Source organism: Trichosurus vulpecula, chromosome 6 (assembly GCF_011100635.1).
Source record: "Trichosurus vulpecula isolate mTriVul1 chromosome 6, mTriVul1.pri, whole genome shotgun sequence".
Classification (NCBI taxonomy): Eukaryota; Metazoa; Chordata; class Mammalia; order Diprotodontia; family Phalangeridae; genus Trichosurus; species Trichosurus vulpecula.
In genome coordinates, this window is record NC_050578.1 from 63867943 (window position 1) to 63893631 (window position 25689).

A 25689-nucleotide genomic window follows, 5' to 3' on the forward strand; every position below is an offset into this window, starting at 1 on the left:
AATCAACCAACTATCGTTTATGAAGTGCTGCAGTACTAGCATCGGCCCCTCAACACACACATTGTAAAAATGAGATAGTTCTGCTCTCAAGGAGCGTGTGTTCAGCTCTGGGATACAAATCAGTCAAAGCTAAGGAAATACTGAAAATATGCAGAATTGATACACATTGATGGAGTGGGGTGGGGGGCACTAGCAAATAGGGCAATGAGTAAAGGCTTGTAGAAGGAGGTACTGTTTGAAGTGAGCCTTGAAGGGAGCAAGAGGTTCAAAGAGCCAGTAATATGGAAGGAATGGAGGAAAGCCCGTACCAAGGTGGGAGCTGGAACATCATGGTGGTGGTGAAATCCCACCCTATGCCAAATTGGGGAAAGGTGAACAGCATAGGGAAGCACTGGATGGACAAGTTGTCCCAGAAATGTCTTGCTGACAAGTGAGTCTTTTTGAAGTGTTAGCAGAGGTACTGCCTTCTTAACAGGAATAACTGAGCTAGAACTTTAAAGAAACTCTTCCACACCTGTGACAGGGGAAAGAGAGGTGAGGCCTTGTTTTCCTTCTCATAGAATAAGATTGGGGAGATGGACCAGCCAGTTGCAACTTTAGGAAAGTCCTCAGAATCTGGATTTTCAGGAAATGTCATTGGGGAAGTGAGAAAACAGGTTCTTTTTGTTTGTTGATAATATTTCATTTTTCCAAATTTTTCTCCCTCACCCCTCCCCAAGACAGCAAGCAATCTGACGTAAGAGTGCAGGATTCTTGTTACTCCTCAGCAAACAGGTGAGGAGCAAAGGCTTTGCTTTGGACTTACAATTACCCCAGTCAAGATCTGAAAATGCAAGTGTAGTCCATGTGAGATAGCTCAGAGTTCACACTAACTTAAGGAGGGAATTTAGTATTTTTAAATTGGTAGGAACCTTTCTTTATAGGAGTGTATCAACCTGTGTTGATATAATTAGACAGAAGGAAGATCCAACTCAACAAGAACTAAACTCCCATGTTTTTTCTCTCTTGAGCCATGAATCAACTTTACACACACATTTAAAACGAACATTATTTAATGGCATAAAGTTCAGAAGGACTTTATTCCATTTCTCACTGTTCTAGAAAGTACCAAATTTACAACCCCAGTCCTGATCTATATGAAGGCCCCAAGAGGATGACCCTGTAGCAAGGAAGGATGTCTCCTTGGATTTCCTTGTCCCTTTCATCCATTAGGATTTCAGAACAACAAGACACAGCGAATGCTGAAACACAGAAGTGCAAAAACAATTGTTTACATTTACATTTGCAAAGCATTTTCTTTATCCAGTGAAGTAGATAGAATTTGTATTCTTCCCACTTTACTGAAGTAAAATTGAGGCCCAGAGACAGTATAGTGACCTGTCCACATCTCATAGCCAGGAAGTGCTTAAATCAGGATTTGAATCCAGATCTGTTTCTCAGTTCAATGCTTTTTCTACTACAACCCAATACATAATTTTTTTTTTTGTAAAATAAAGGAATTAGACTATATTATCTCAGAGGTTTGAAATGGTAACGTTCCAATTAGTCTGTATGTGGATTGAGGGCAGATTTTGGAGTCAGAAAGATCTGGGTTTAAGTCATCACATCTAAGCAGATGATTCTTCGATCTACTTGTGCAGTTCTACCCTCTCTTCACACCTCCAGCTTTGAACCTCCGATTACCTATTGGACACTTCAAATGGGATATCTGGAGCATTTTAACACATCCAAAGCTGAACTCAGTATCTTTCCTTGAAAATTCCTCTCCTTTTCCCAACTTCTTTATTACTGTTAAGGATATCATCATCCTTTGAGTTACCCAGGCTCGTACATGTAGGCATTGTCCTTGACTCCTCTCACTCCCACCAACCTCCTCCATCTAATCTGTTGCTGAGTCCTGTCAATTCTAACTTTGTGACATTTCTTGTATATTCCCCCTTCTCTGCTCTGACACTGTAGGCCCTCACCACCTCTCGCCTGGACTGTTACAATAGGTTGCTGGTTGGTCTGCCTAGTCTTTTCTCACACTAGTCTATTCTCCCTTCAGCTATCAAAGTGATCTTCACAAAATGTAGATCTAATCCTATCACGTCCCTATTCAATAAACCCTAATGGCTTTCTACTACCTCTACGATCAAATAGAAAATCCTCTGACATTTAAAGCATTTCATAACCTGTCCCTTTCCTGCCTTGCCAGTCTTATGTTGTGCTCCCTCCCACACAGTCTATAGTCCAGCAACACTGGCCTCTTTGTTGTTCCCCTTCTAAGATAATCCATCTCCCAATGCTATGAATTTTCACTGGTTGTCCTCCAACTCTGGATTTTCTCTTTTCTCATCTCTTCCTTTTGGCTTCCCTGGCTCCCTTCAAGTTAAAACTCCCAGCTAAAATCTCACCCTTTGAAAGAAGCCTTTCTGGGACCTCCTTAATGCTAATGCCTTCCCTCTGAGATTAGGTGATTGTTTGCTGCCTTGGACACATTCTAGGTATGTGATCATGGGCAAACCATTTAACTAACCACTCAGTGGCCTAAGCAACATGTCTAAGATTATAATTTACAGATGAGTCACTAAGCTGCATGTGTGTGCCACAGTAGGGTTTCCCTACAATGATGAAATCACTAGAACTGGACAAAAAAAAATAGCTTGCTAGCATTGAGATGGAAGCCATCCCCATGGCTTGGTTAGACATAAACTCGATAATATGTAAATCGACTGATTTTGGTAAACCTACATAACCCACAGGAAGGCTTTCCATGGATGCTTTAGGTCTGTTGCATAAAATAATGAGTAACTGGGACTACATAAGATTTTTAGAAAAGAGTTCTCAAGATAGAGCCATAGTTCTCTCCAAAAGGTAAAATATGATTGCTTCTGCCTGAGATACACTCTATCGCACCTCTTCAGGACAGCCTATCTATCTTTCATCCATGTACGCATGAATGAGAAAGTCCTAGCACATTTCAGAAAAGACAAAACAAAAACTCTTCTTAAATATGAACCTGAGGAATTCAGGCAGGAATCAAGATTCACTTCTCCATTCAATCCACTCTTTAATCAGCCTCCTGAGGAATGCATAAGTCTGCTCACATAACTTCTCTATCAAAAATCTTTGAATCACTATTACCTACTGAATGAAGTTCACACTTCTCTGTCTGGCATTTAAGATCTTTGTCAATCTGGTGGCACCCTACCTTTCCAACCTCCTCTCTCTGCACACAGTCTGCAAATCATTTCAGAACTAGGACAATCCTAACGCTGCACACTTTAATGTATTTAAATTGCAATTTAAAATGTATTTTTCCTTATACTTTTAGACTTGCAACAACAATATGAATAATATTAGGAACTTAAATAGTATATTTAATTTAAGGTTTTCATTTTTATTTACTCATTTGATCTTCTCCAGAACCCTCCGAAGTTGGTCAGATAGGCATTATTATGCCCACTTCATATTAAATGATGAAACTGAAGTATAGACAGATGAAAGGACAGGCTTGGTTACATCACACAGCTACTCACACAGAGTAGTGAAGTTGGTAGTAGATGCCATATTGCGTGATTCCTTCCTGAGAGCCACCCTCTCCATCTGTTTCTAACTCATTTAGGATCTTGCAGGAAGGGATTCCTCATTTTCACTGTGATTTTTTTTTTCATTTAAATGTCAGGCACAAGGATGACCAAACAAAGCTCTTACCATTTTCCTGATCGGAGGAGTTCAAACCCTTCATTAATTTTGATGAAAGGTAGTCTGTGGGTTATCAATGGGTCCATGTCAATTTTCTTTTTCATGTAATCATCTACTAACAAAGGAATCTGGTCTCTGGTTTTATACTCTGTGAAGGAAAAAAAAATAGATAATAATGGTACTCGAATAATAAGGCCAATTCAATGAATCGAGTACATTTCAGTATACCATACAAGTAATAAACGCAGAAATATCCATTGACAGTAGTGTAAGAGGCTGTTCTCCATCTTCTTTTCCAGAGAACACAAGAAGCTAACTGACTGCCTAGGAGAAACACTAAATAGAGCTCATGGGTCTCCTGGTCATGGCTTTCTATTCATATTCCCACTAATGTTCATGTTACTCCTCTTCTCAAAGACTTTGTATGGCCTCCTGTTACCTATTAAATAAACACCAAATGCTTGAGCTGGTCATTGAAGGCCCTACACAGTTCTGAGTTTAATTCACATTACTTAGGATCATAAATTATAAGATGGTAGATTTGAGATCTGGAAAAGACCAACTGAATCCAATTTTCTCATTTTACAGATAAAGAAACTGAGGCCCAAAGAGTTTAATGACTTGCTCAGGGTCACATAGTTCAGAAGTGTCTGAGGCAGGGTTTGCACTCAGGTTGTCTTGCTTCTGAATCTAGTGCTCTATCCAGCTCATCACATTGCCCCTAAACATTCATTCTGCAGCCTAACTGGACCCCTCACTGTCCTCTCTTTTCATACTGTGCTTTCCTACCCCCATGTCTTTGTTCTAGATGACTAGAAGATCCTTATCATCCCCTCCTCCTGTTGAAATTTTTGCAATCCTCCAAGTTCTAGCTCATATACCATCTTCTACTTCATTCCACTTTGATATGATCTCTCTTTTTCTGTTTCTTTTTTCCCCACTCCAATAATTTGGTCCAGAGTAGGACTGTGAAGAATCAGATTTCACCTCTTCCCTGTTCTAAGACCCTTGCATTGAGCTAGGATTTACACTGAACAGCATAGTGCTCATAATTCATACGTAAGAAATTGAATGTTCTTTGCATTTGGTGCTCTTTTCTTTGTTCTCATCCTTCTTGACCTCTCTGCAACATTTAGTGCTCTTTTAAAAAATGTTTAAAATTTACTGTTTATTTTTAACATTAAAAATGTTTTTTTGAGTTCCAAATTTTCTCCCTCCCTTCAGCTCCTCCAATACCCTTTGAGAAGACATGCAATATGTAAATCGTACACATGAAAGCATGCAAAACATATTTCTATTGATTGCATAAAAAAGAAAGAAAAATTTTAAAAATAAAAAATTATACTTCAATTTGTATTCAGAATTCATCAGTCCTCTGGAAGTGGAAACAATTTTTCAGCATGAGTCTTTCAGAATTTTCTTTGACCATTGTATTGATCAAGAGTAGCTAAGTTTTTCATGGTTGATTGTTACATTATCGACCTTACTGTGTACAATAATCTCTTTGTTTTTCTCACTTCGCTCTGTATCACTTCAGAGAGGTCTTCCTAGCTTTTCCTGAAACCATTCTCTCCATGTCCTATAGCATAGTAGTATTCCATTACATTCAAATACCATAAATTGTTCAACCAGTTCCTAGTTGATGGGTATCCCCTCAATTTCCATTTTCAATGGAATTGAATTTTCAAATAAATAAAATTCAATCCATTTTCAATGGAGAGACTTTTCAATTCTTTGCCATCAAAAAGGATTGCTGTAAATATTTTTGTACATATAGGCCCTTTTACTTTTTCTTTGATCTTTTTTTGGTACAAACATAGTATTGGCATTGCTAGGTCAAAGGCTGTGCAGAGTTTTATAGCACTTTGGGAATGGTTCCAATGGTGATACTAATTCACAACTCCAACCAACAGTCCTTTAGTGTCCCTATTTTTCCACATTCCCTCCAACAATTGTCATTTTCCTTTTCTGTCATATTAGGCAATCTGATAGGTGTGAGTTAATACCTCAGATTTGTTTTATTTTGCAATAGTGATTTAGAGCATTTATCCCATATGACTATAGAAAGCTTTCATTTCTTCTTCTGAAAACTTTCTGTTCATATCTTGGCTCTTATTTTTTATAAATTTGACTAAGTTTCCTGTATATTTCAGAAATGAGGCTCTTATTAGAGAAACTTGCTTGTAAAAAGTTTTGAAACTACTTCATTGCCTTTTGTGCCTTTTAGCAAAATGTAGTTTCCCTGATTATCTCTTTTAATTAGGTCTGTTTTTCCCAGGTCAAGGAGAAAATACTTCAAGCAGCCAGAAAGAAACAATTTGAGTATTGTGGAAACATAATCAGAATAATCCAAGATCTAGCAGCTTCTACAGTAAGAGATCAAAAGGCTTGGAATACGATATTCCGGAGGTCAATGGAGCTAGGATTAAAACCAAGAATCACCTACCCAGCAAAACTGAGTATCATGCTCCAAGGCAAAATATGGATTTTCAATAAAATAGAGGACTTTCAAGCTTTCTCAGTGAAAAGACCAGAGCTGAACAGAAAATTTGACTTTCAAGCACAAGAATCAAGAGAAGCATGAAAAGGTAATCAAGAAAAAGAAATTGCAAGGGACTTACTAAAGTTGAACTGTTTTGTTTACATTCCTACATGGAAAGATGATGTGTGTGATTCATGAGACCTCAGTATTAGGGTAGCTGAAGGGAATATGCATATATATATATATATGTTTATGTATATATGTATATGTGAATGTGTATGTATATGTATGTGTGTATATATATATATGGAGAGAGAGAGAGAGAGAGAGAGAGAGAGAGAGAGAGAGAGAGAGAGGGCACAGGGTGAGTTGAAGATGAAGGGAAGATATCTAAAAGAAATAAAATCAAATTAAGGGATGAGAGAGGAATATATTGAGAGAGGGAGATAGAGAGAGATAGAATGGGGTAAATTATCTCGCATAAAAGTGGCAAGAAAAAGCAGTTCTGTAGGAAGAGAAGAGAAGGCAGGTGAGGGGGAATGAGTGAATCTTGGTCTCATCAGATTTGACCTGAAGAGGGAATACCATACATACTCAATTGGGTATCTTACCCCACAGGAAAGAAGGAGGAAGAAGATTAAACAAAAGGGGATGATAGAAGGGAGGGCAGATGGGGGTGGAGGTAATCAAAAACAAATACTTTCGAAAAGGGACAGGGTCAAGGGAGAAAATTCAATAAAGGGGGTAGGTTAGGAAGAAGCAAAATGTAGTTAGCCTTTCACAACATGAGTATTGTGGAAGGGTTATACATAATGATACGCACGTGGCCCATGTTGAATTGTTTGACTTCTTAGGGAGGGTGGGTGGTAAGGGAAGAGGCGAGAGAATTTGGAACTCAAAGTTTTAAAAACAGATGTTCAAAAACAAAAAAAAAAGTTTTTGCATGCAACTAGAAAATAAGATACACAGGCCATGGGGCAAAGAAATTTATCTTGCCCTACAAGAAAGGAAGGGAAAAGGGGACGGGAGTGGAGTGGGGGGACAGAAGGGAGGGCTGACTGGGGAAGAGGGCAACCAGAATATACACCATCTTGGAGTGGGTGGGAGGGTAGAAATGGGGAGAAAATTTGTAATTCAAACTCTTGTGAAAATCAATGCTGAAAACTAAATATATTAAATAAAAAAATTTTAAAAAAAGAAAAACAAATTATAAATAAAAAAAGAAGAAAAAAAATAAATAAAAAGGAAGTAAAAAAGTAAAAAAAAAATTAGGTCTGTTTTTGTTGTTGCTTTGTTTGAGATGATGATTTCTAGCCTTGCCTTTCTTTTTCACTTCAGGAGAAGCAGAAAATATTCTGCTCCAGCCCTTTATTTTAACTCTGTGTATGTGTCTTTCTGTTTCAAGCGTGTCTCCTGTGAACAACATGTTGCTGGATTCTGGTTTTCTTATACCTTCTGCTATTTGCTTACATTTCCTGTATAAGTCCATCCCACGTACATTCACAGTTATGATTGCTATATATTTCCCTCCATCCTATTTTCTTTTCTCTATCCTTCTCTCTCTCTCTTTAATCTTCCCTCCCCAAAGTCTGTTTTGCTTCTGACCACTGCCTCCCTTAATCTGCCCTCCCTTTTATCACCCCTCCTCCTCTTTCTTTTATCCCCTTCCATTCCTACTTCTCTGTTGGGTAAGATAGATAACTATATATTCTTCCCTCTTTGACCCAATTCTGATGAGAGTGAAGTTCAGGTATTGCTGACCCATTTTCTCCCTCACCACAACAGCTCCTCTTTGCATGCCTTTTTTATGTGAGATAATTTCCCCTGTTCTTCCTCTCAGCTCCCCTCCTCCCAGTGCATCCTTCTTTCTTATCTTTTAAATTTTTTGAGATCATTCTAAAATAATAAACTGTAGCCGCTATGCAGACTTCTTCTAACTGCCTAATAATGAAAATTTTCCTAGAAATTATATATATGTATATATATATGTATAGACATATCTATCAGTCTGTCTGTCTGCTATCTATCCATCTTTCTATCTCAAAAGGATTTATGAAGGAAAATGCTATCCACATCCAGAGAAAGAACTGATGGATTCTGAATGCAGATTGAAGCATACTATTTTTACTTTCTTTATTTTTTGTGTGTATTTTTTTCCATTTTGGTCTGCTTCTTCTTTCACAACATGACTAATATGGAAATATATTTTACAATCATGTAATCTATATGATTTAACCTATATCAAATCACTCATATAATCTATATCAGACTGCTTACTGCTTTAGGGAGGGAGAAAAATTTGGAACTCAAAATTTAAAAAGAATTCTAAAAACTGTCTTTACATGTAATTGAAAAAATGAAATATTTAAAAATCAAAAAGAATTTATACATACATATATACATGTATATATGCATGTATGTGTGTATATATATGCATAAAAATCTTCCAACATAGGAATAGAAACAGTTTAAATTTACTGAGTCCTTCGTGATTGTGCTTCCATGTTTATTATTTGACTAATCTATTGATCGACTTCATTGTTGTCTTTTATTCTGTAAGCGTTAGCTGCTATATTTATCTGTCCCAATGTTTCTGGAAAATTCAAAGGGATTTGTTAAAGTTAAAACTGCTGTTCATTTCACTTTTTCTTCCTACCTCCTAACAAGCACCCTTTCAGGATCCGGCCAGATAGTAGCTTCGTCGGGTCAAAAGAGAGCTGAGATCCTGTTGGTGATAGTCCAGTAACAACACAGACACCATAACTCAGGTTGCAGGATTCCAGAGCAGCCACCTAGGGTTAATAGTACAATTGTGAGTCCTTCAGCCACTTTTCTGTGTCACATAGACTTTCACTGTGGAGCTCACTACCATGAGAACCAGTAGAATTAATGCCTAGTTTAAGCATAGGTCATGTTCATTTGAGCTGTATGAGTTAAATTGGGTCACAAACTTCCATTTCTTGATTGAGGTAGTGTGTCAAACAAGGTGGTTTGTCTTGGGCCATCCCCTGTCACCTTCCTTCCCTTCTCCTGTGCTTCATCCTTCATTCTAATTGTTTTGAAGAAAATGTCTTTAAATAGAGGATGTCTTCAGTTTTCTGTATCTGAATTTGCTTGAGGCATATGATGTAATACTTATTGTAGTTTATGCCTCAAGTATATTCCCTCTATACCCTTTCTTCTATTTCTCTTCTTTCCCTCTAGTTTTTCCATTTGACTGTTCTTTTTCCTTCTCTGCCTCAAGTATTTCTGTTTATATTCCCATCCCTTTAGTATTCCTTCCTTCTTTCTTCCATTACATTTCTTGGTCTTGAGAGGAGGGATCAGGAAGAGAGGGAAAGAGAAGGCAAGATGTGGAGACTTGCATGGAGAAAAAGTGATGGAGATGGAGGTAGAGAGAGAGAAAAAATGTAAGAACAGGAGAAAGGATGGGGGAGAGAGAGACAGAGACAGGGGGAGAGAGAGAGAGAGAGAGAGAGAGAGAGAGAGAGAGAGAGAGAGAGAGAGAGAGAGAGAGAGAGAGATGGACACAGAGAGAGGAATTTTTATTGTAGCCCAGGCTTTTTGAGCATGCCCTGTTTGCCCTCCATTGATTGGCTGTCTGTGTCTTTAAAACTTATGAGACTGAGATATTCACTCTCTTTTCTACCATTTTTTCATTTACACTCTTTTCAGCCATCCTTATGTGTTATGCTGGACATGGGTGCCATAAACTGAGCTGGTAAGAGGGAAAGGCAAGTTCTTCTCCTATTCACTTTTGACCCTGGCTCCAGGTAGTGGTCCTGTTGGTGGTTGTTTCCCTTCTGTTGTTTTTCCTCAGTTTCAGGTGCTGGAGGTGATCTTCATGGAACTGAGAGTGAGCCATGGTGACCTTGGAGCCAGGTAAGCAGGTGGGGTGGTGCATCTAGCCAGCCAAGCTTGGAAACTCCGAGAAGCCAGAGTGTCTGAGACTCAAGCCTTAGGGAGCTTTAGAATTTAGAACTGGTACTGTGCTCTCTGGGAACTGAACTGAGGTGATGCAGAAGGGAAAAGGCATTGTACCTCCCATTTGTTGGGGGTGGGGAAAGAGGCTAGAGATCTCTATTTTTCCTCCTTTTGAGCCACCCCCATGCCACATGTGGGGGGCAGCCCTTTCTACATGTAGGAACTCATCTTGGATTGGTCTTACTTATATCGAATCTGTGTGTACTATAATGCTATATCACTGGGAACAGTGCATGCTTATGACGATTTAAAAACATTCCATTACACAGAACATTGAAAGTAAGGTAACTTCTCATGTGCGTTAGTTATTTTTTTTAAAGTACTTTTTGGGAAAGATAATTAGTTTAATATGTGGTTACTTGCTGACCTAAAACACTTTCTCTCTGTGCTCACAGACAACATACCATGGTCTCGATAGTCCCAATAGCCTCAAAGGTAAAGTCAGCACCAAATCCAGTCATTTCCACCACCACCTCCTGGATGGGCTTCTTGAAGTTTTGAGGATTAAGGCAATCAGTGACCCCAAGAGCTTTTGCCCTAGCAAATTTCCCTTCATTGATGTCAATGCCAATGATCCTGGCAGCACCAGCTGCTCTGCACCCCAGAACAACTGCAGAGCCAACACCTCCAAGCCCAAAGACAACACAGGTGGAACCAGGAGTCACCTGCACATGAAAAACACAAATTCCTAGTGAGACTTCAATGCTGAATATGCCTGCATCACCAGAATAGAAGAAATTGTCTTCACAGTCTGCCCGAGTCTTTACAAGGCTACTTGCTTGACCATTTTGGTTGGTTCAGCCATGTTTTGGCATCGATTAGGGAAAGCCTCATTCACTGAATTGCCCATCAACACATGCTCACCTGTGCTACATTAACAGCAGCTCCATAGCCAGTAGGGAATCCACAGGCTATTATGCAGACTTTCTCCAGGGGTGCAGCATCATCAATTTTTACTACTGATATCTCATGCATCACTGTGTATTCGGTAAATGTGCTTGTTCCAAAAAAGTTATGCAGTTTCCTTCCTCTGCATGTAAATCTGCTGGTACCATCAAGCATCAATCCAACAGGAGAAAAGACACTAGTCCATGGAGACAGACACAAAGAGAAATGAGATTCATCAGCCATGGGTAAAGATGTAGGCAGAATTAGTGATAAGGAAGGCACTTACTCTTCCTTCAGGCAACAGTTGCCCTTGGCATGTAAGCAGGAGTCACATTCACGGCATTGAGGTACAGCACTTGTTATGACTTTATCTCCTAAGGGAGGAAGACAGAAGAAATGATCATCACTATGAATGGAGAGAAAAATTAAATCGTATCGAAGTGAAATGTGGAGATCATTCAGCAAGTTGTACACATTGGATTTCATAGAAGATAACTCACAAATTTGGAATGAAAGCTTGTCACATAACTGGCATTAACAATGCAAATGTTCTTTGCTTGGAAGAAGTAATTTTCCTTCTGATGTGGGCTGTGCAAATGACTGCATGAATGTAAGAGAAGCTATTGGCTTTATGGACATCAATTCTCTGGCATTTTAAGCCTTGCAAAACCACTACATGCTCAAGAATACCTATGGCTTATCCTCCCTCAAAAAACATTCAAGCTAGAGGCTAATGGCTTTGAGTACCCTCTTTCCTGCTACTTGATAATAAACTTAAAAAAACTATATATAACAGATGTTTAGTGTCTTATACAATCTTCTTTTTAGTTCTCATTTGAATATCAACATATTTGTGTTTATTGATATTTTGTTAATTTTGAATAAAAAGGTTTAAAAATTAAAAAATGGAGGCAATCTTCTTGTATCCCCTCTCCTTATACCCTTCATCTTATTCAGTCCTGTTTCCTCTGACTGCTTTTCTTAAAATCACTCTTAGACCCTCATTCTCTAATCTCTGGTCTTTCCTCATCAGCTGGCTTGTTTCCTACTAAACATGGCTAGATCTCCCCCATCTTTAATAAGCCTTTACTTGACTCTACGATCTCAAATCATCCTCCTTTACCCTTTCTTCCCTTTCCCAGACAAACTGAGAGGCTGTTTACATTTTTGGCTTCCATTTCCTCTGCCTGCCACTGATTTTTCAACCCCTTGCAATTTGTCTCCCAAACTCATCACTCACCTGAACCTGTTCTCCTCTGAATTGTTCCCTTACTAGCCAAATCCAATGGCATGTTCTTAAAACTCATCTTTGTTGACCTGTCTGCAGCACTTAATGGTACTGACCGGTGTCTCTTTCTGAATACTGTACCTTCTCTTGGGGAGAACAATTTCCAAGGAAAAAAAAACTATATTTTGAGCTGGTTGGCTTGGTAAATGCCTGGTGTTGCCCTCTAAAGAGAGACCAACTGAGCGGTTTGAGTTATCATCTCATACTAGTGGAAGATTATCTCTCTCTCTCTCTCTCTCTCTCTCTCTCCACAGACACACATATAACACACACATACACATATGTATAGATAAACAATATATATATACATATGCACAGAACATATATACGTATACATATACACATACATCTATACACTTATATACACATACCTATACTTAGATATCTATAATTATACTCATATGTAGAAATATAAAGTGGTATGCATCTATCCAAGACCATACTCTACTTGTTTCTTCTCTATTTCTCTGGGGGGGGGGGGAATAACGTCTTCCTTCATATGTCTGAAGGTTTATAATCTAATAGAGAATTTGGCAATCTAGTAATTTTCTCTCTAAGTCTTTTCCAGATCTGAATCTTATAATCACCTTATACATATGTTAATCTACTTCAAAATCTCCTTCCTTTTTGTAGAGAATGTGATAATTTTTTGTGGTGGGGTAGAAAGAAGTTTCTGACATCAAACACCATTTTGGGTTCCTCCTTACCTGGTTTCACACTGCTCACACCTTCTCCAATGCTTTCTACTATCCCAGCTCCTTCATGTCCTAAAATTGCAGGTAAAGGTGTCTTGGTTTTTCCTTCTGTAATGTGATCATCTGAACCACAGATCCCTGAAGATATAATCTGCATAACAATTAAATGACATCAAATACAGCCAAATATTTTCTTCCCATAATATGAGGTTCAATGTGTATATTGAATACTTGTATAATATACTTGAAAAACCCCTGTTAACAACAGAAGTTCAAAGTTTCTCACATATAATCCTCTTTCCCCTCTGATGTTAATCAGAATGTTTGTTTGTAAAACTGGGGAGTCAGGGGCATGTAGGCCTAGTTATCCTTAGGTGCTTGTTTTCCACCTTGATTCAGGTATGAGCAAGGAAGGCTTGGAAAGTATGTGGTTCTAAAGAGACTCAACAAACTGCTATTTGAAAATTCAACAAAATCTGTTCTGGTTCTGGCGAATTTCCTGTATTTACTCCAGCCCATAAATTGACGCTCTTAGCTTGATCAAATAGATCTGACCTAATGCATATTATGCCTGACAAAACAGGTTTTACACTCCACCTCGACATTGTTGCTGTTTTTCAATTGTGTCTGATTCTTTGTGACCCCATTTGGGGTTTTCTTGGCAAAGATACTGGAGTAGTTTGCCATTTCCTTCTTGAGCTTATTTTACAGATGAGAAAACTGAAGCAAACAGGGTAACACAGCTAGTAAGTGTCTGTGGTTGGATTTAAACTAAGGTCTTTCTGACTCTGGTTCTGGTACTCTCTCTGCTTCACTCTCTAGCTGCCCTGCCTGACTTCATACTAGGTGCTTAATAAATGCTTGTTGAATGAAAGTACAAGGTAGTGCCTAAAAGTATAGCATACAGGACCCCATCAACATACTTATCTTTTATAGTCAGTCACAGCACACAACTGAGAGGCAAATAGAATGAGTCTAATTTCTTTTTCATGGGAAATCCCTTCAAACACCAGAAGTCAGCTCTGCTGCCTTTCTCCCCAAACCTTTTCTTCTCCAGGCTAAATATCTCCAATCCCTTCCACTGATCCTCACATGATATGAACTAAAGGACTTTTGCAATGCTAATTCTCCTCCCCTGTTGCTGTTTAAGTTATCAGTGCCATTCCAGAAGTGAGGCCCCTACAACTGAACATATTACTCCCAACATGATTATACCAACAATGCTACTTGCCTCTGCTGTGGCTGTGTAAGACCAATAACACCAGCACACAGGAGGGCTGCTAGCAGAGGTTCTTTGATATGCTTTTCTAAGGAAAGCAACTTTAAGGGGTTTACAATCTTACTTTAATCAAACATACATATATCATTCACTTAGTTCAGGGGGAAAAGCCAGCACTCTGAACTTTGGAGCAAATACAAACAGAAATTACAAGCAGAAATTGTATAAATAGAGCAAACACACAGAGAAATCAACAGACAGGTCTCTAGCTATCTGACCAGCGAATTACATAGTTACCAGAGAGATAGGCATGAATATCTGGGTTTTCAAAGTTTGGGGGCTCCAATGGCTACCCAGAGTCTCGCCTGTCCAAATCACCAACACTCTTTCAAAGAGTATCCCTTACCCCTAACAAAGTGCTAACCTCAGAGTATATATACACTTCTTCAGGGACAGAGCACTTCACACCTCTCAAGGGCTTCACACCTCTCGGGGGCTTTACACCTCTCTGTGACCTAACTAGCAAAAGGGTGTAGGCCTTCTTACAAACAAAGGCAAGACCCAATCAAAAGCACTTAATTGCCTTAGTGCTGAGAAGCACTCCAAAACAAAAGACAACAAAACGTCCCACTTTGCTTGCCCTTACAATGATCAGACCAAGGCAGTGTATTCTCCCTTCATTTCCATGATCATTGACCCTCTGCCTCTCTTATTTATTGAATTAGACTGAAATACATTTAATTAACATTGAATTAGATTTTTCACCTGCCATGTCACATTGTTTGCATCATAGTGAGCTTGAGGTCCATTGAAACCCCCAGATCTTTTTCATACAAATTACTTTCTAGCTTCGTTTCCTCCATCTTGTACTTCTGAAATCAGTTTTTCTTGAACTCCACTGTAAGACTTTACATTTATAACTATTAAATTAAAAAAATTTGGCATCGAAGGTCAATGTTCTAGCTTATCAAGATCTTTTAGCATCCTCATTCTGTCATTTGGTGTGTTATCTGTAATTCCTATTATTGTGTCATCTGAAAATCTGATAAATATGCTATTTATACCTTCATTCAAGTCCTTAGTCAAAAATTGGTCAAAATAGCTCAGATATCTGGGGCATTCCAATAGAGACCTCCTTCTAAGCTGACATTAATATGGCTACTTTAACAGAATTGTAAATGGCTTTTTCAAAGGAATTTATCTCTAAAAGGGAGGAATGATCTAGGATAATATGTAGTGTGATTAATAGAAAGAAGTAAGAGGTTTTTAAGGGTAAGGGAAATAGCAGAATGTTTGTTAGCAGTCGTTGGGAAGGGACTGATGTTTAGTAAAAGAATGAAGATGGCAGAGGAGGCAAACTGCTGGAGAAGATGGGGTACAATGGGGTTAAGGGCAAATGCATAGAGGTTTGACTTGGCAAGAGAAGGGATGAAGATGAAGGAGGAGATAGTGAAGAAGATATCTGAGTGTTGTTAGATGAGAAGAAAGGGAGAAGAAAGGACTTTTGACAAATGCTCTGAATTTTCTGGTGGAATAGGAGACAAAGGTTTGAGGAGACAAGAAATGGTTTGGAATAGTCATTGTAGTGGGTACAGTGAATTAACTACAGAGGTTTTGCCTTAATGTAACAAGCACTCAGTTGAGATCAACTAGGATAAATTTGTGGTGGACCCAGTGAGCAGTTTCATCATTTCTATAGCACCATTTAGCAGCACATGAGTAGAAGTTGAGGTAAAGTAGACACATGTAAGGGGTTGGTGCCGACCCCGGGGCTGTTAGGACCCTAGCACTTGGCCTGTTTCCTGGGTAAAACCAGACAGGCTTAGTAGGAGTTGGAACAGCAGGCGCCCGGAGGGAGGGCCTCCACCTTTAGCAGCCCCTGTGGTGGTCCTACACATGCAGGCAGAGTCTGTCCACAAAGGACTCACAAGCCCAGAAGGAGGGATCCAGCTGGCCATTATCTAATACTCTTGAACCAGTGCCTAACACCATGCCTGACATAATGCTTTGTTACTTTACTTACTGGAACATCTTTGATACTTTAAGGGGACATCCTGCCTCGTGCCTCACGTAGCTCATACAGCTCTGATACCATTTTGCAACATGCCGAGCATTCCCATGCCCCCACAGATACTGTAGGACAGTATCCCACTTTGTTCCCATACCCCTACAGAAACTATCTTGCTACAGTCCTAATCTTTCCCATACGCTTGCAGATCCCATAGTGTACCACACATTGCAACAATCCAGATCCTTCCCATACCTATATCAATACCCATATCAGAACAAAGTGCAACAATATACCCATACTGCAACATTTCTACCCTGTCCCTCTGCTACATTTCTGTTTCTTCCCATGCTGTCATCCCCTTACCCATTGGCCACCTGCTTCTGCTCTTGTAGTACAAACCCTATAAAAATGGAGCATTTCTCCTAATAAAATGGAGTTGCATCCACCTTGACTCCTGCCTCATCCATTGCATCCCGAGATTGGGGTCCTTGCTGGTCGGGGACCCCCAACAGACATAATCCAACATCAGGTCTTGGCAAAGTTGGTGGAGGATTTATGGGAGAAGAGAGGCAAGATTGCATAGGACAAGAAGACACTGATGGATTTTAATCTATATTTTGTCAAAATATTTTGGAGATACCCTCTTTGCCAGAGCCAAGGCCTAATAAGCAGGCTGTACCCCAAGTTTGTCATAACAATAATCCTTTGTGGTCAGGATGATATCAGCCTCTGGCAAATTGTATTGCTTGGACCAGCACCAGGTGTTCACTGAAGGATTTAGCGCCCCCAATTTCGTAAGGCCATCCATCACATGTTCACAATCACTGACAGTTATTGTACTTCTGTTCCTGTCACAGACCTCTGGTTATGTATCTGGGAGGTTGGCCATGACCCCCAAGACAGCAACTGTTCCCACGGGATTCAAGAATGCCTGTATTGTCCCAAGAAATGCCAACCATGAGAACTGTCTCAAGATTTAAGAATAGCTGTGTTGTAGGCAAGCCTTAGCATCCTTAAGCCCTCCTTCTTAGGAGGGGTGGCTTCCATGTGCCATTTTCCTCACTCTGAAATTAATTAAACTCCTGTTTGCTTCCTGACACTCCTGTCTCTAGCCTCCTGTCTGTTTGGCTCTGGCCCATAGGTTAGAGGCCAGTTCTGATCCAGTTGATATTAATTGGTGTCAGAAGCGGGATTTGACATTGAACAGGGCCAAATGGACCTTCTGGTGGGGTTGGACTAGATGGCACTGGAGATTTATTTCTGTGAAGTCTGATCCCCCTCATCTGGTGAGTCCACTGACCTTTCCTCCTCAAATCCTCTAGCTCACCCTTGATTTACCTTGGCTTTTCATTGTGAGGAATATACCAGGGCCCTTTACGTAACCTGGATCATTCTGGTAAGGCCTGTTTGCACATGGATTGGCTATCTTTTTTTGTGTGTCTGTTTCTTTAAATAAAAAATTAAAAAATTTTATTTTCTCCACATGTCACTTTAATTTGTGTAAGAATTTCTGATGCATTTGATTTTGTGCGCATCTGGAACCATTTGAAATTAACTGTGCACTGGTGAGGCATACCTTTTTTTGTGTGCCTCAGAGTTTAAGTTCTTCTCTTTTAATTATGTTTGGTAATGTACTGTGTGTGCTTTCTCTCTCTCTCTCTCTCTCTCTCTCTCTCTCTATTTGTATGCCTTGTCTGTGTCTTTGAAAAATGCAGAATGTTTGTGTCCTGTTTATGCTGTGAGCAATATTCTGTTACCTTGAAAGATTTAAAAAAGCAGCCAGCAAGAAAAACTTCTAAGGGCTGTAGTTAGAGAGAACACTGGGAAAGACTGATTAACTTTACTAACTACCCCCTTAGGCTTTCCCTGGGATATTGTTAGGTTATAAGAAAACAGAAAAAGCCTGTAAGACATTTTTTTTTTCCTGTGGTCCCAACACTGGCCATGTTGGAACCACAGAAATAAAGTTAGATAATTAAAGCTGTAGAACTGCTAAAAAAAAACAAAACAAAATATCTTACTAGATTCTGGAGGTTTTGAAATGAATCATTAAGGAGTTTGGAAATTAATCATTTTAAGAATGCAGGAGAAAACTCCTGAGACTTTGGGTTAATTCCAGGAACTCACCCCTGTCTGAAATATCTTAGTAAGTTTTGAGGTACCACTCTGTAGAATTTATTTTAAGGAAAAATGATTAAATCTTATAAAAGTTTTTTTAAAAAAAGTTTTAAAAAATAATTGGCAAGATTAATAGTTTCATTGTTCTAGGGAAGTGAAGGTAGGCTAGTTGGCAGAAATCCAAGGGGGTAGGGTGGGGATAGGTATATAGGAACCGCTTGTTAACCCTTTCTTGACTTCCTGTTTTGTTCCTGCGTCCACTTCTGCAATATTAAGAAAGGAAAATATGGTCCCCTTTAAGTAAAGGGTAGGATAGATACTGAGAAAGGAGAAAACACTCCAGAAAGTGTTGAGGAACTCTCCCCTCAACCCTATCACTTGGCATGCTCCACTGTCCTCCGTTCAGTCCTGGGTGTATCTCAGTTGTGGGGATTGCTACCCTCTCATCTCATATCATAGGGAAACTTGAAATTAAGGTCTGCTCCTCCTGGTGGAAGGGGGGGCAGTATCCCCTAGATACCCTGCTCAGAAGCTCCCCAACCCCAGCCCCTGCAGCTGTGTGTGTGTGTGGGGGGGGGCGGGGAGTGGTGTCTGGCCCCATGGCCAGGGTCCTCTGAGCCCTATCATCAGGAGCAACCAGCAATGGGAAGGTCCCAGCACCAGCTACCCTAGTCCCTAGGCAGTGCCCTCTGTTGCATCCCCCCAAAGCCCAGTCACTGTTTACAAGGCAGGGCCAGCCCTCAGCAGGCCCCATCTAGCTGCTGCCTGGGAGAGTCTGGGTGCCTCTGGCAGCACCTAGTGTGGCAGCAGCCGGTTTCCGCTCTTTGTAAGCCAACTCTTCTCTGTTTCAGCTGCAGAAATGTATTAGCTATGTAATTTATGGCAAGTTATTTTATCTCTGTTTGCCCCAGTTTCCTGATTTGTAAAGAAAAAAAAATAATGGTTGTTGTGATATCAAAAATGATACAATGATTGCAAAGTGCTTGACACAATGACTGGCATATGCCAAGTGCTACATTATTATTATTTCTCTAATTTAACATAATTGTTCCACACATGATAACTTTGAAGTGGTTTTTAAAAAACCAAGCTAATGAGATCAATGCTTTTCATATGTGACAATTTGAAAGTGTAATTGATGTCATCTGAAGTTTATTGTTTGTGTTATTATTGTATTTCTAAATTCATATCATGAATTTTGAGAGAACATTGTAAAACAGAGATGCTGTTACACAAAGCAATTTTTTATTGATTCTTTTTTTTTTCCTGAGGGGGAAGGCAAGGCAATTGGGGTTAAGTGACTTGCCTAAGGTCACACAGCTAGTGTGTCCAGTGTCTGAGGCCCGATTTGAACTCAGGTCCTCCTGACTCCAGGGCCGGTGCTCTACTCACTGCACTGCCTGGCTGCCGCCACAAAGCAATTTTTAATCTGGATGCTGTTACACATGAATTGGGCTTTTAAAAGGATGTGATAAAAATTAGATAGTTGAAAATGGTTAAATATTTAATAAGGCATATTTAGTTATAAACAGGCAAATAATGATAATAATAATAATATTTACTATAATATCAGATTTTCATTTGAAAATCTTGGCTATCATGAAAGTTTATAATGTGGTTTAAAGGTGTAGCTTCAACATATTGATGATGACTCAACTATTAGTTATTTGCTGTATGTCTGAAGCCCCCGAATTTGGGTAGTTTTAATTTGTAAGTGTAGAATTAATGAAATGTGAACTATTAGGGAAATATCCAGAAAGATATTCAAGCTCTCAGTTGAAGTTAGCAAAATTTTGCTATTTAATGTAAAAATTCCTGGGACTATAAAATTACTGTTGTTTTGACCTTTGATTACTAGGCTGGTGTTCTGAATCGTCATAAAGCTACTAGTAGAAAATGCCATGTGCTGCATCTGAGGGCTACTTAAAGGTGGATGTTTGTGCCTGGGAAAGGTTGTGAGGATGACCTAGGACACAGCCTAGGTAGGGTCCTCTTGATGCTATTCCCCCATTGTGCTCTTTCCCTTCTAAAAAAGGAAAATTCCCCATCTGGTTAATCCTGAGCCTTGCCTTTAACATTCTGTGACTACATAATTGGCTGTCATATATGACTCTTGCCTGGAGTCAAACAGAGCTAAGAGAATTTTTTCCTAACAGAGCTAAGGAAGTTTTCCGCTCAGTTATAACATAATTATGTCTCTCTTTTTTCTTTTATAGCAAATTAATCAGACTTCTGTTTTTATCCTGACTCTCCTATCTCTAGGCTGCTCTGTCTGACTCCACCACTTACAGGTTAGGGGCTGGTTCTGATCCAGATGACACTTTGGTGGGAGAACCCACAGAATATTTTCTCAGATTCATCCCCTGAAGTATACCAGAAAGAAGAATATATATTACATTTGTGAGAAATCTCTTTCAATTATTTAATAATGATTAATTATTGTTCAAACTCTATAGATCAGAGCTTCTAAACCTATTTAGAGTCATAAACCCCACTTTTGACAGTCTGGCAAATGTATGGACCCCATCTCAGAATCATGTTTTTAAATATTTGAAGGAAATGCTAAATTTCAGTTAGAGATTAGGGAGAATAAAGATGGCATTTTTTTTATTGTCCAAGTTCATGGACCAACTGAAACCTATCTCAGGACCAGTCCCAGGATAAGAACCTCTGCTTTATTGGAAGGGAAGCAGAAAGTCCTAGAAATTGATTTCCAGATATCCAAATTTCTATCTTGATAAACAAAATTTACCCAATTTCATGTTCCCATCCCACCCCCACCACTAGTCAGCATTCATCATCACTATCCATTCTTATGTCAGTGCTTTCTGTGGTGACTATTCCATCTTCATTAATGAAAAACAGCTGGTATAAATGATGAAATAGGAGGTTTAAGACAGGGAAAAGATCTGTGATTTCATTGGTATAACAGATGCCAGGATGTTGAAACTCCCTTTACCAATGCAGGTTAATACCTTCGCCACAACTCATAGTCTTAAAGAGTTGCCTAGAACAAAGCTAAATTATTTACCAAGGGTCACAGGGTCAAATTGTGTCAGAAGTGGGACTTTAACCTGGTCTTTCTGGCTTCAAGACCAGTTCTCAATTCTGCTGTCTCTCATGAGCCAGGAGCAAGTTTAATGAATAGAAGCTTTGACCTAGTCTGTTATTTAGTTGATTTTTAGTCATGTCCAACTATTCCTGACCGAGTCTGGGCTTTTCTTGGCAGAGATATTGGAGTGGATTGCCATTTCCTTCTCTAGCTCTTTTTACAAATGAGAAAACTGAGGCAAATAGGGTTAAGTGGCTTGCTCAGGGTCACACAGTAAGTTTCTGAGGCCAGATTTGAACTCAGGAAGATGAGTCGTCCTGACTCCAGGCATGGCACTCTATTTACTGTGCTACCCAGCTGCCCTTAGTAACTAAGTATCTAGAAAAAATTGGACCAATACATCTTATTGGGGCAATAAATTTATATTGTTTGCAGAGCATAGTATCACTTACTTTACAAGTATGGATATTCAAGCTTTTGTCTCACCAATTTGGGGAAAGTGAAGATTGGTATTTACCAAACAAGAGATTATTTAATGAAGCAACTGTTAATTGTAAATTAAGTAGATATATGTCTTTGAAAATATCAATCTAATCATCTTTGAGATCCATTTTTTACATTTTTGCATTGTCTCTATTTTTTTCTCCAAAGAACAGTAGCTAATAATGATGATAATAGTAGAACTCAATGTATTACAATAAAGTTTTGGGCATTTATTTTTTTCAGGAAATAAAGACATCTGATTTGGAGCTCTTCACAATCTGCCTCCACCCTACTTTTTCAAACTTTCTACTTCCTTCAAGGTTCAGTTCTGGTATCACCTTCTATTGGAAGCTTCTCCTCACCCCCATGGTTGTTGGGGTCCCATGTGTCTCCCTCTTGACATTATCCTGAATTTATTTACACGTTGTAACTTCCCAGTAGTGTGAAAGCTCCTTGAGGGCAGGGACTTTTCTAGTTTTAAATGTCTTTTTATCTTCCCTAGTGCTTTGCACATAGAAGTGGTTAATAACATCTCTTGATTTGGATTGAATTGTATGTAATACCTATTTTGGTAGTGCCCTGAAAAATGGCCCTGGGCTTCATGCTATGCATATGGTGGGAGATGTGACTACTGAATGGCTGAAAGAATGCTGATCCCAACACTGTTTAATGATAAAGAACTTATGTCAGTTGATTGCAGAGAGAGGGCCTCAAGGAAGGCCAGCTAAAGAGAAAACAGCCATGAACTTTTGAATAATGGGAAAAATACATATACAATACTAAAACATCTAAGTCTTCATTTCCTGAAACAGGAATTCCTATTGAGTTTTTAATCATTGGGAGATAATCATAAATAACAACTTTACCTTAATTCGAACCTCTCCAGCCTTTGGTGGATCCACTTCCACCTCCTCAATAGATAAGGGAGCATTACTTGTCCAGGCAATGGCTGCCCTACATGTGATAACCTGTAAAATTAATAAAATAGAACAAGATCCTGATATAAGCTTAAATTATTTTTGACATCCCTTTTACTAAAGGCATGCTGGCTGTCTCACCTGGTAACTTCAAACTGGGGGTGATTTTCTAACCTGCATATTTTAGACAAATATAAAAATAAAGATCTGAAGGAAGGAAACAAGAAGTTATGAAGTGCCTACTATGTGCTAAGTACAATGCTAAGTGCTTTACAAATATTCTCTCCTTTGATCCTCACAGCAACCCTAAGAGGTAGGTTCCATTGTTATTCTCAATTTATAGATGAGGAAACTGAGGTAAACAGGGGTTAACATGATTTGAACTCAGGTCTTTCTGCCTCCAGGTCCAGCACTCTCTCCATTGCAGCACTGAATACATATGATATCATAAAAGTAGCCAAGGTACATCATGAATTCCTTTCCATACTTGCTTCTGGATAGATTTTGTTCAGGGTGATGCTTTTTCAGTTGTGTCCTCCATACATTTACAGAATTTTTGTGCGTTGGAAAGAGTAATCAATCTACAATCTGAAAACTTGATTTCACACCCTGCCTCCACCATTTGTAACTTAGATTATCTTGAACAAGTCACTCAGCTCTTTCAGTCTCAGCTCTTCTGTGAAATGGGAATATTAATCCCTGTTCAGCCTTGCCACACAACAGGATTGTTGAGAGACTCAAAGAAATAATGTCTGCAGAAATGTCTTTCTTAATTTCAATGTGCTACATGAATGTGAATTGTTCCTTTTACTGGCTAAGTGTTCAAGGGAACAGAATTGAGAACCAAGAATTACCTCATTCCAAAATTGAGAAGACAGGAATTCATCACCATAATACAATCATAAAAATGTAGATGTTGTCTCTCACTGGAAAAAATAATCCCCTAAAAATGCTCAGAATTTTATATTCCCTTCCTTTTATTCAAGGGCAGGACCATTTGTGACCCTTTCTTTCCCTAGGGTCTCATTTTCTTATAATAGTAAGAGTTCTCCAAATTTATCATTACCAAACTTGTTTTTGCCTAATAAATGTCTTACTGAACTCTTGAATAATACCTTCTGGGGATGTTTGGTGACAGTGGGTGGACCTGTGATTTTATCACTGTAGGCAATTATCAAAGTGAAAATTCTTTCCACCAAGGTAGATCAGCAACCCTCCTTCTCTAGATTTAGAACTGGAAGGAAACTTTAGAAGTCCCCTAATCCAAACCCTTCATTTTACAGATGAAGAAAGAGAGGTCCTAATTCATGAAGGTAGTAAGTGCCAGTGGCAAGAGCCAGGATTTGACACCAGGGGCCTCTGATTCCAAAGCCAACATTCCTAATCTACCTTGCCTGAAGCCCTGAGAAATTACGTGATTCATCCTTGAAGGTATGGTAGGGCTTGTAGTATGTATGGTAGGGCTTGAATGCAGATCTTTCTGACTCTAGGCCTAGCCCTCTAGGTAGCCTCTAATGATATCAATGCAAATTAGAGACATTTAGATTTAAAAACATTGTTCAAAAGATTTACCAAATAGTTCCTCTAAGTAGCAAGAATTTTTATTCCAAGAAAACATACATTTTATAATAAGTTGACTCACAAAAAATGATTAGGAATACATCAATGAATAAATAAGTCATTCTTACATGTACAAGTAGCATAATATAATTTTACATAGTAAAGTTCTTCAGTTAATGAGACAACACACTTTGTCCAGTTTATCTATAAAACTCAAGTATGAGGATACATTTCTAGAAATAAACTGTCTACTTACCTTGCCAGCAGTTTCCATAGAAAATTTAACTTCCTTAACCTTTCTACCTCAAGAGTAGCAGAGCAAAACCGATATCTTCTGACTGTCTTGTTGAGAGGAAACCATTGCCTGTATTTATAGTTCCTAGAAACATCAAACCTCTTTATATATTGCATATTGCATAATTGTATGCTCACTAAAGGAGTGAGAAAATCAAGAGACGAAGAGATGAGAGAGGAATGATGGAGGAGGTGCAAAGAAGTTAGAAAAGAGGTGAGGAAGAGGGAGGGACATGGTAGAGATCTTCTAGCTCGAAGAGTTAGATGGAGTATAAATGAGAATGCTAATGGAGGGAGAAAAAATGGAACAAGGATGGAACAAGGGAGACATTATTGGAAAAAACACTGGTTCTAGAGTCAGAAGATCTTGGTACAAATACCACCTCTGCTGCTCAATACTTTTGGGACCTTAGGAAAGTCTCCTCAAAGCCCCATGACTCAGTTTTTCTTTCTATAAAATAAGAGGGTTGGGTTAGATGGCCTTGGTGGTCTCTTGTAGTTCTAAGTCTATGATATGATAAGATGCCTCATGGAATCCACTCATAGATTATACTCAGTTTTGCTGGGTAGGTGATTCTTGATTTTAATCCTAGCTTCTTTGATCTCATATTACATGCCCTCTGATCTTTTGATGTAGAAGTTGCTAAATCTTATGTTATCCTGACTCTGACCCCACCATATTTGAATTGTTTCTTTTTGGCACATTGCATAATTGTATGCTCATTAAAAGAGTGAGGAAATCAAGAGATGAGGACATGGGGGAGGAAGTATGGAGGAGGTGCAAAGGAGTTAGGAAAGAGTCTAGGAAGAGGGAAGGACATGGTAGAGATCTTGCTTGAAGACTAAGATGGAGTATAAATGAGAAAGCTAATGGAGGGATAAAAAAATGAGGAAAGGTTTTTTAGATGGAACAAGGGAGGCATTATTGGAAAAAAACACTGGTTCTAGTCAGAGGATCTAGGTACAAATCCCACCTCTGGTACTCAATACTTGTGTGATCTTCATGACTTA

General features: G+C 39.0%; 1 protein-coding gene across 1 annotated transcript; it reads right to left on the reverse strand.

The window, feature by feature from the left end:
- Window positions 1-1095: 1095 nt before the first annotated feature.
- On the reverse strand, window positions 1096-24658 carry LOC118853388 (alcohol dehydrogenase 1-like). Its single transcript, XM_036763426.1, has 9 exons — window positions 24641-24658; window positions 22774-22875; window positions 13037-13175; window positions 11328-11415; window positions 11018-11237; window positions 10558-10818; window positions 8826-8961; window positions 3697-3835; window positions 1096-1241 (listed from the first exon to the last, which is right to left on the reverse strand). The coding sequence occupies exons 1-9, from the start codon at window positions 24656-24658 to the stop codon at window positions 1217-1219; spliced, it is 1128 nt and encodes a 375-aa protein (XP_036619321.1). The 3' UTR covers window positions 1096-1216.
- Between the last annotated feature and the right edge of the window lie 1031 nt (window positions 24659-25689).

What these genes read in the sequence shown, in the direction of transcription:
- LOC118853388 (XM_036763426.1), bottom strand. An exon ending in CTGGAGAGGTTCGAATTAAG is followed by an intron (nt 13,176 to 22,773) that starts GTAAAGTTGTTA and finishes ATTGTTATGCAG; the next exon opens with ATTATATCTTCAGGGATCTG. An exon ending in TTGGGACTATCGAGACCATG is followed by an intron (nt 8,962 to 10,557) that starts GTATGTTGTCTG and finishes TATTAACCCTAG; the next exon opens with GTGGCTGCTCTGGAATCCTG.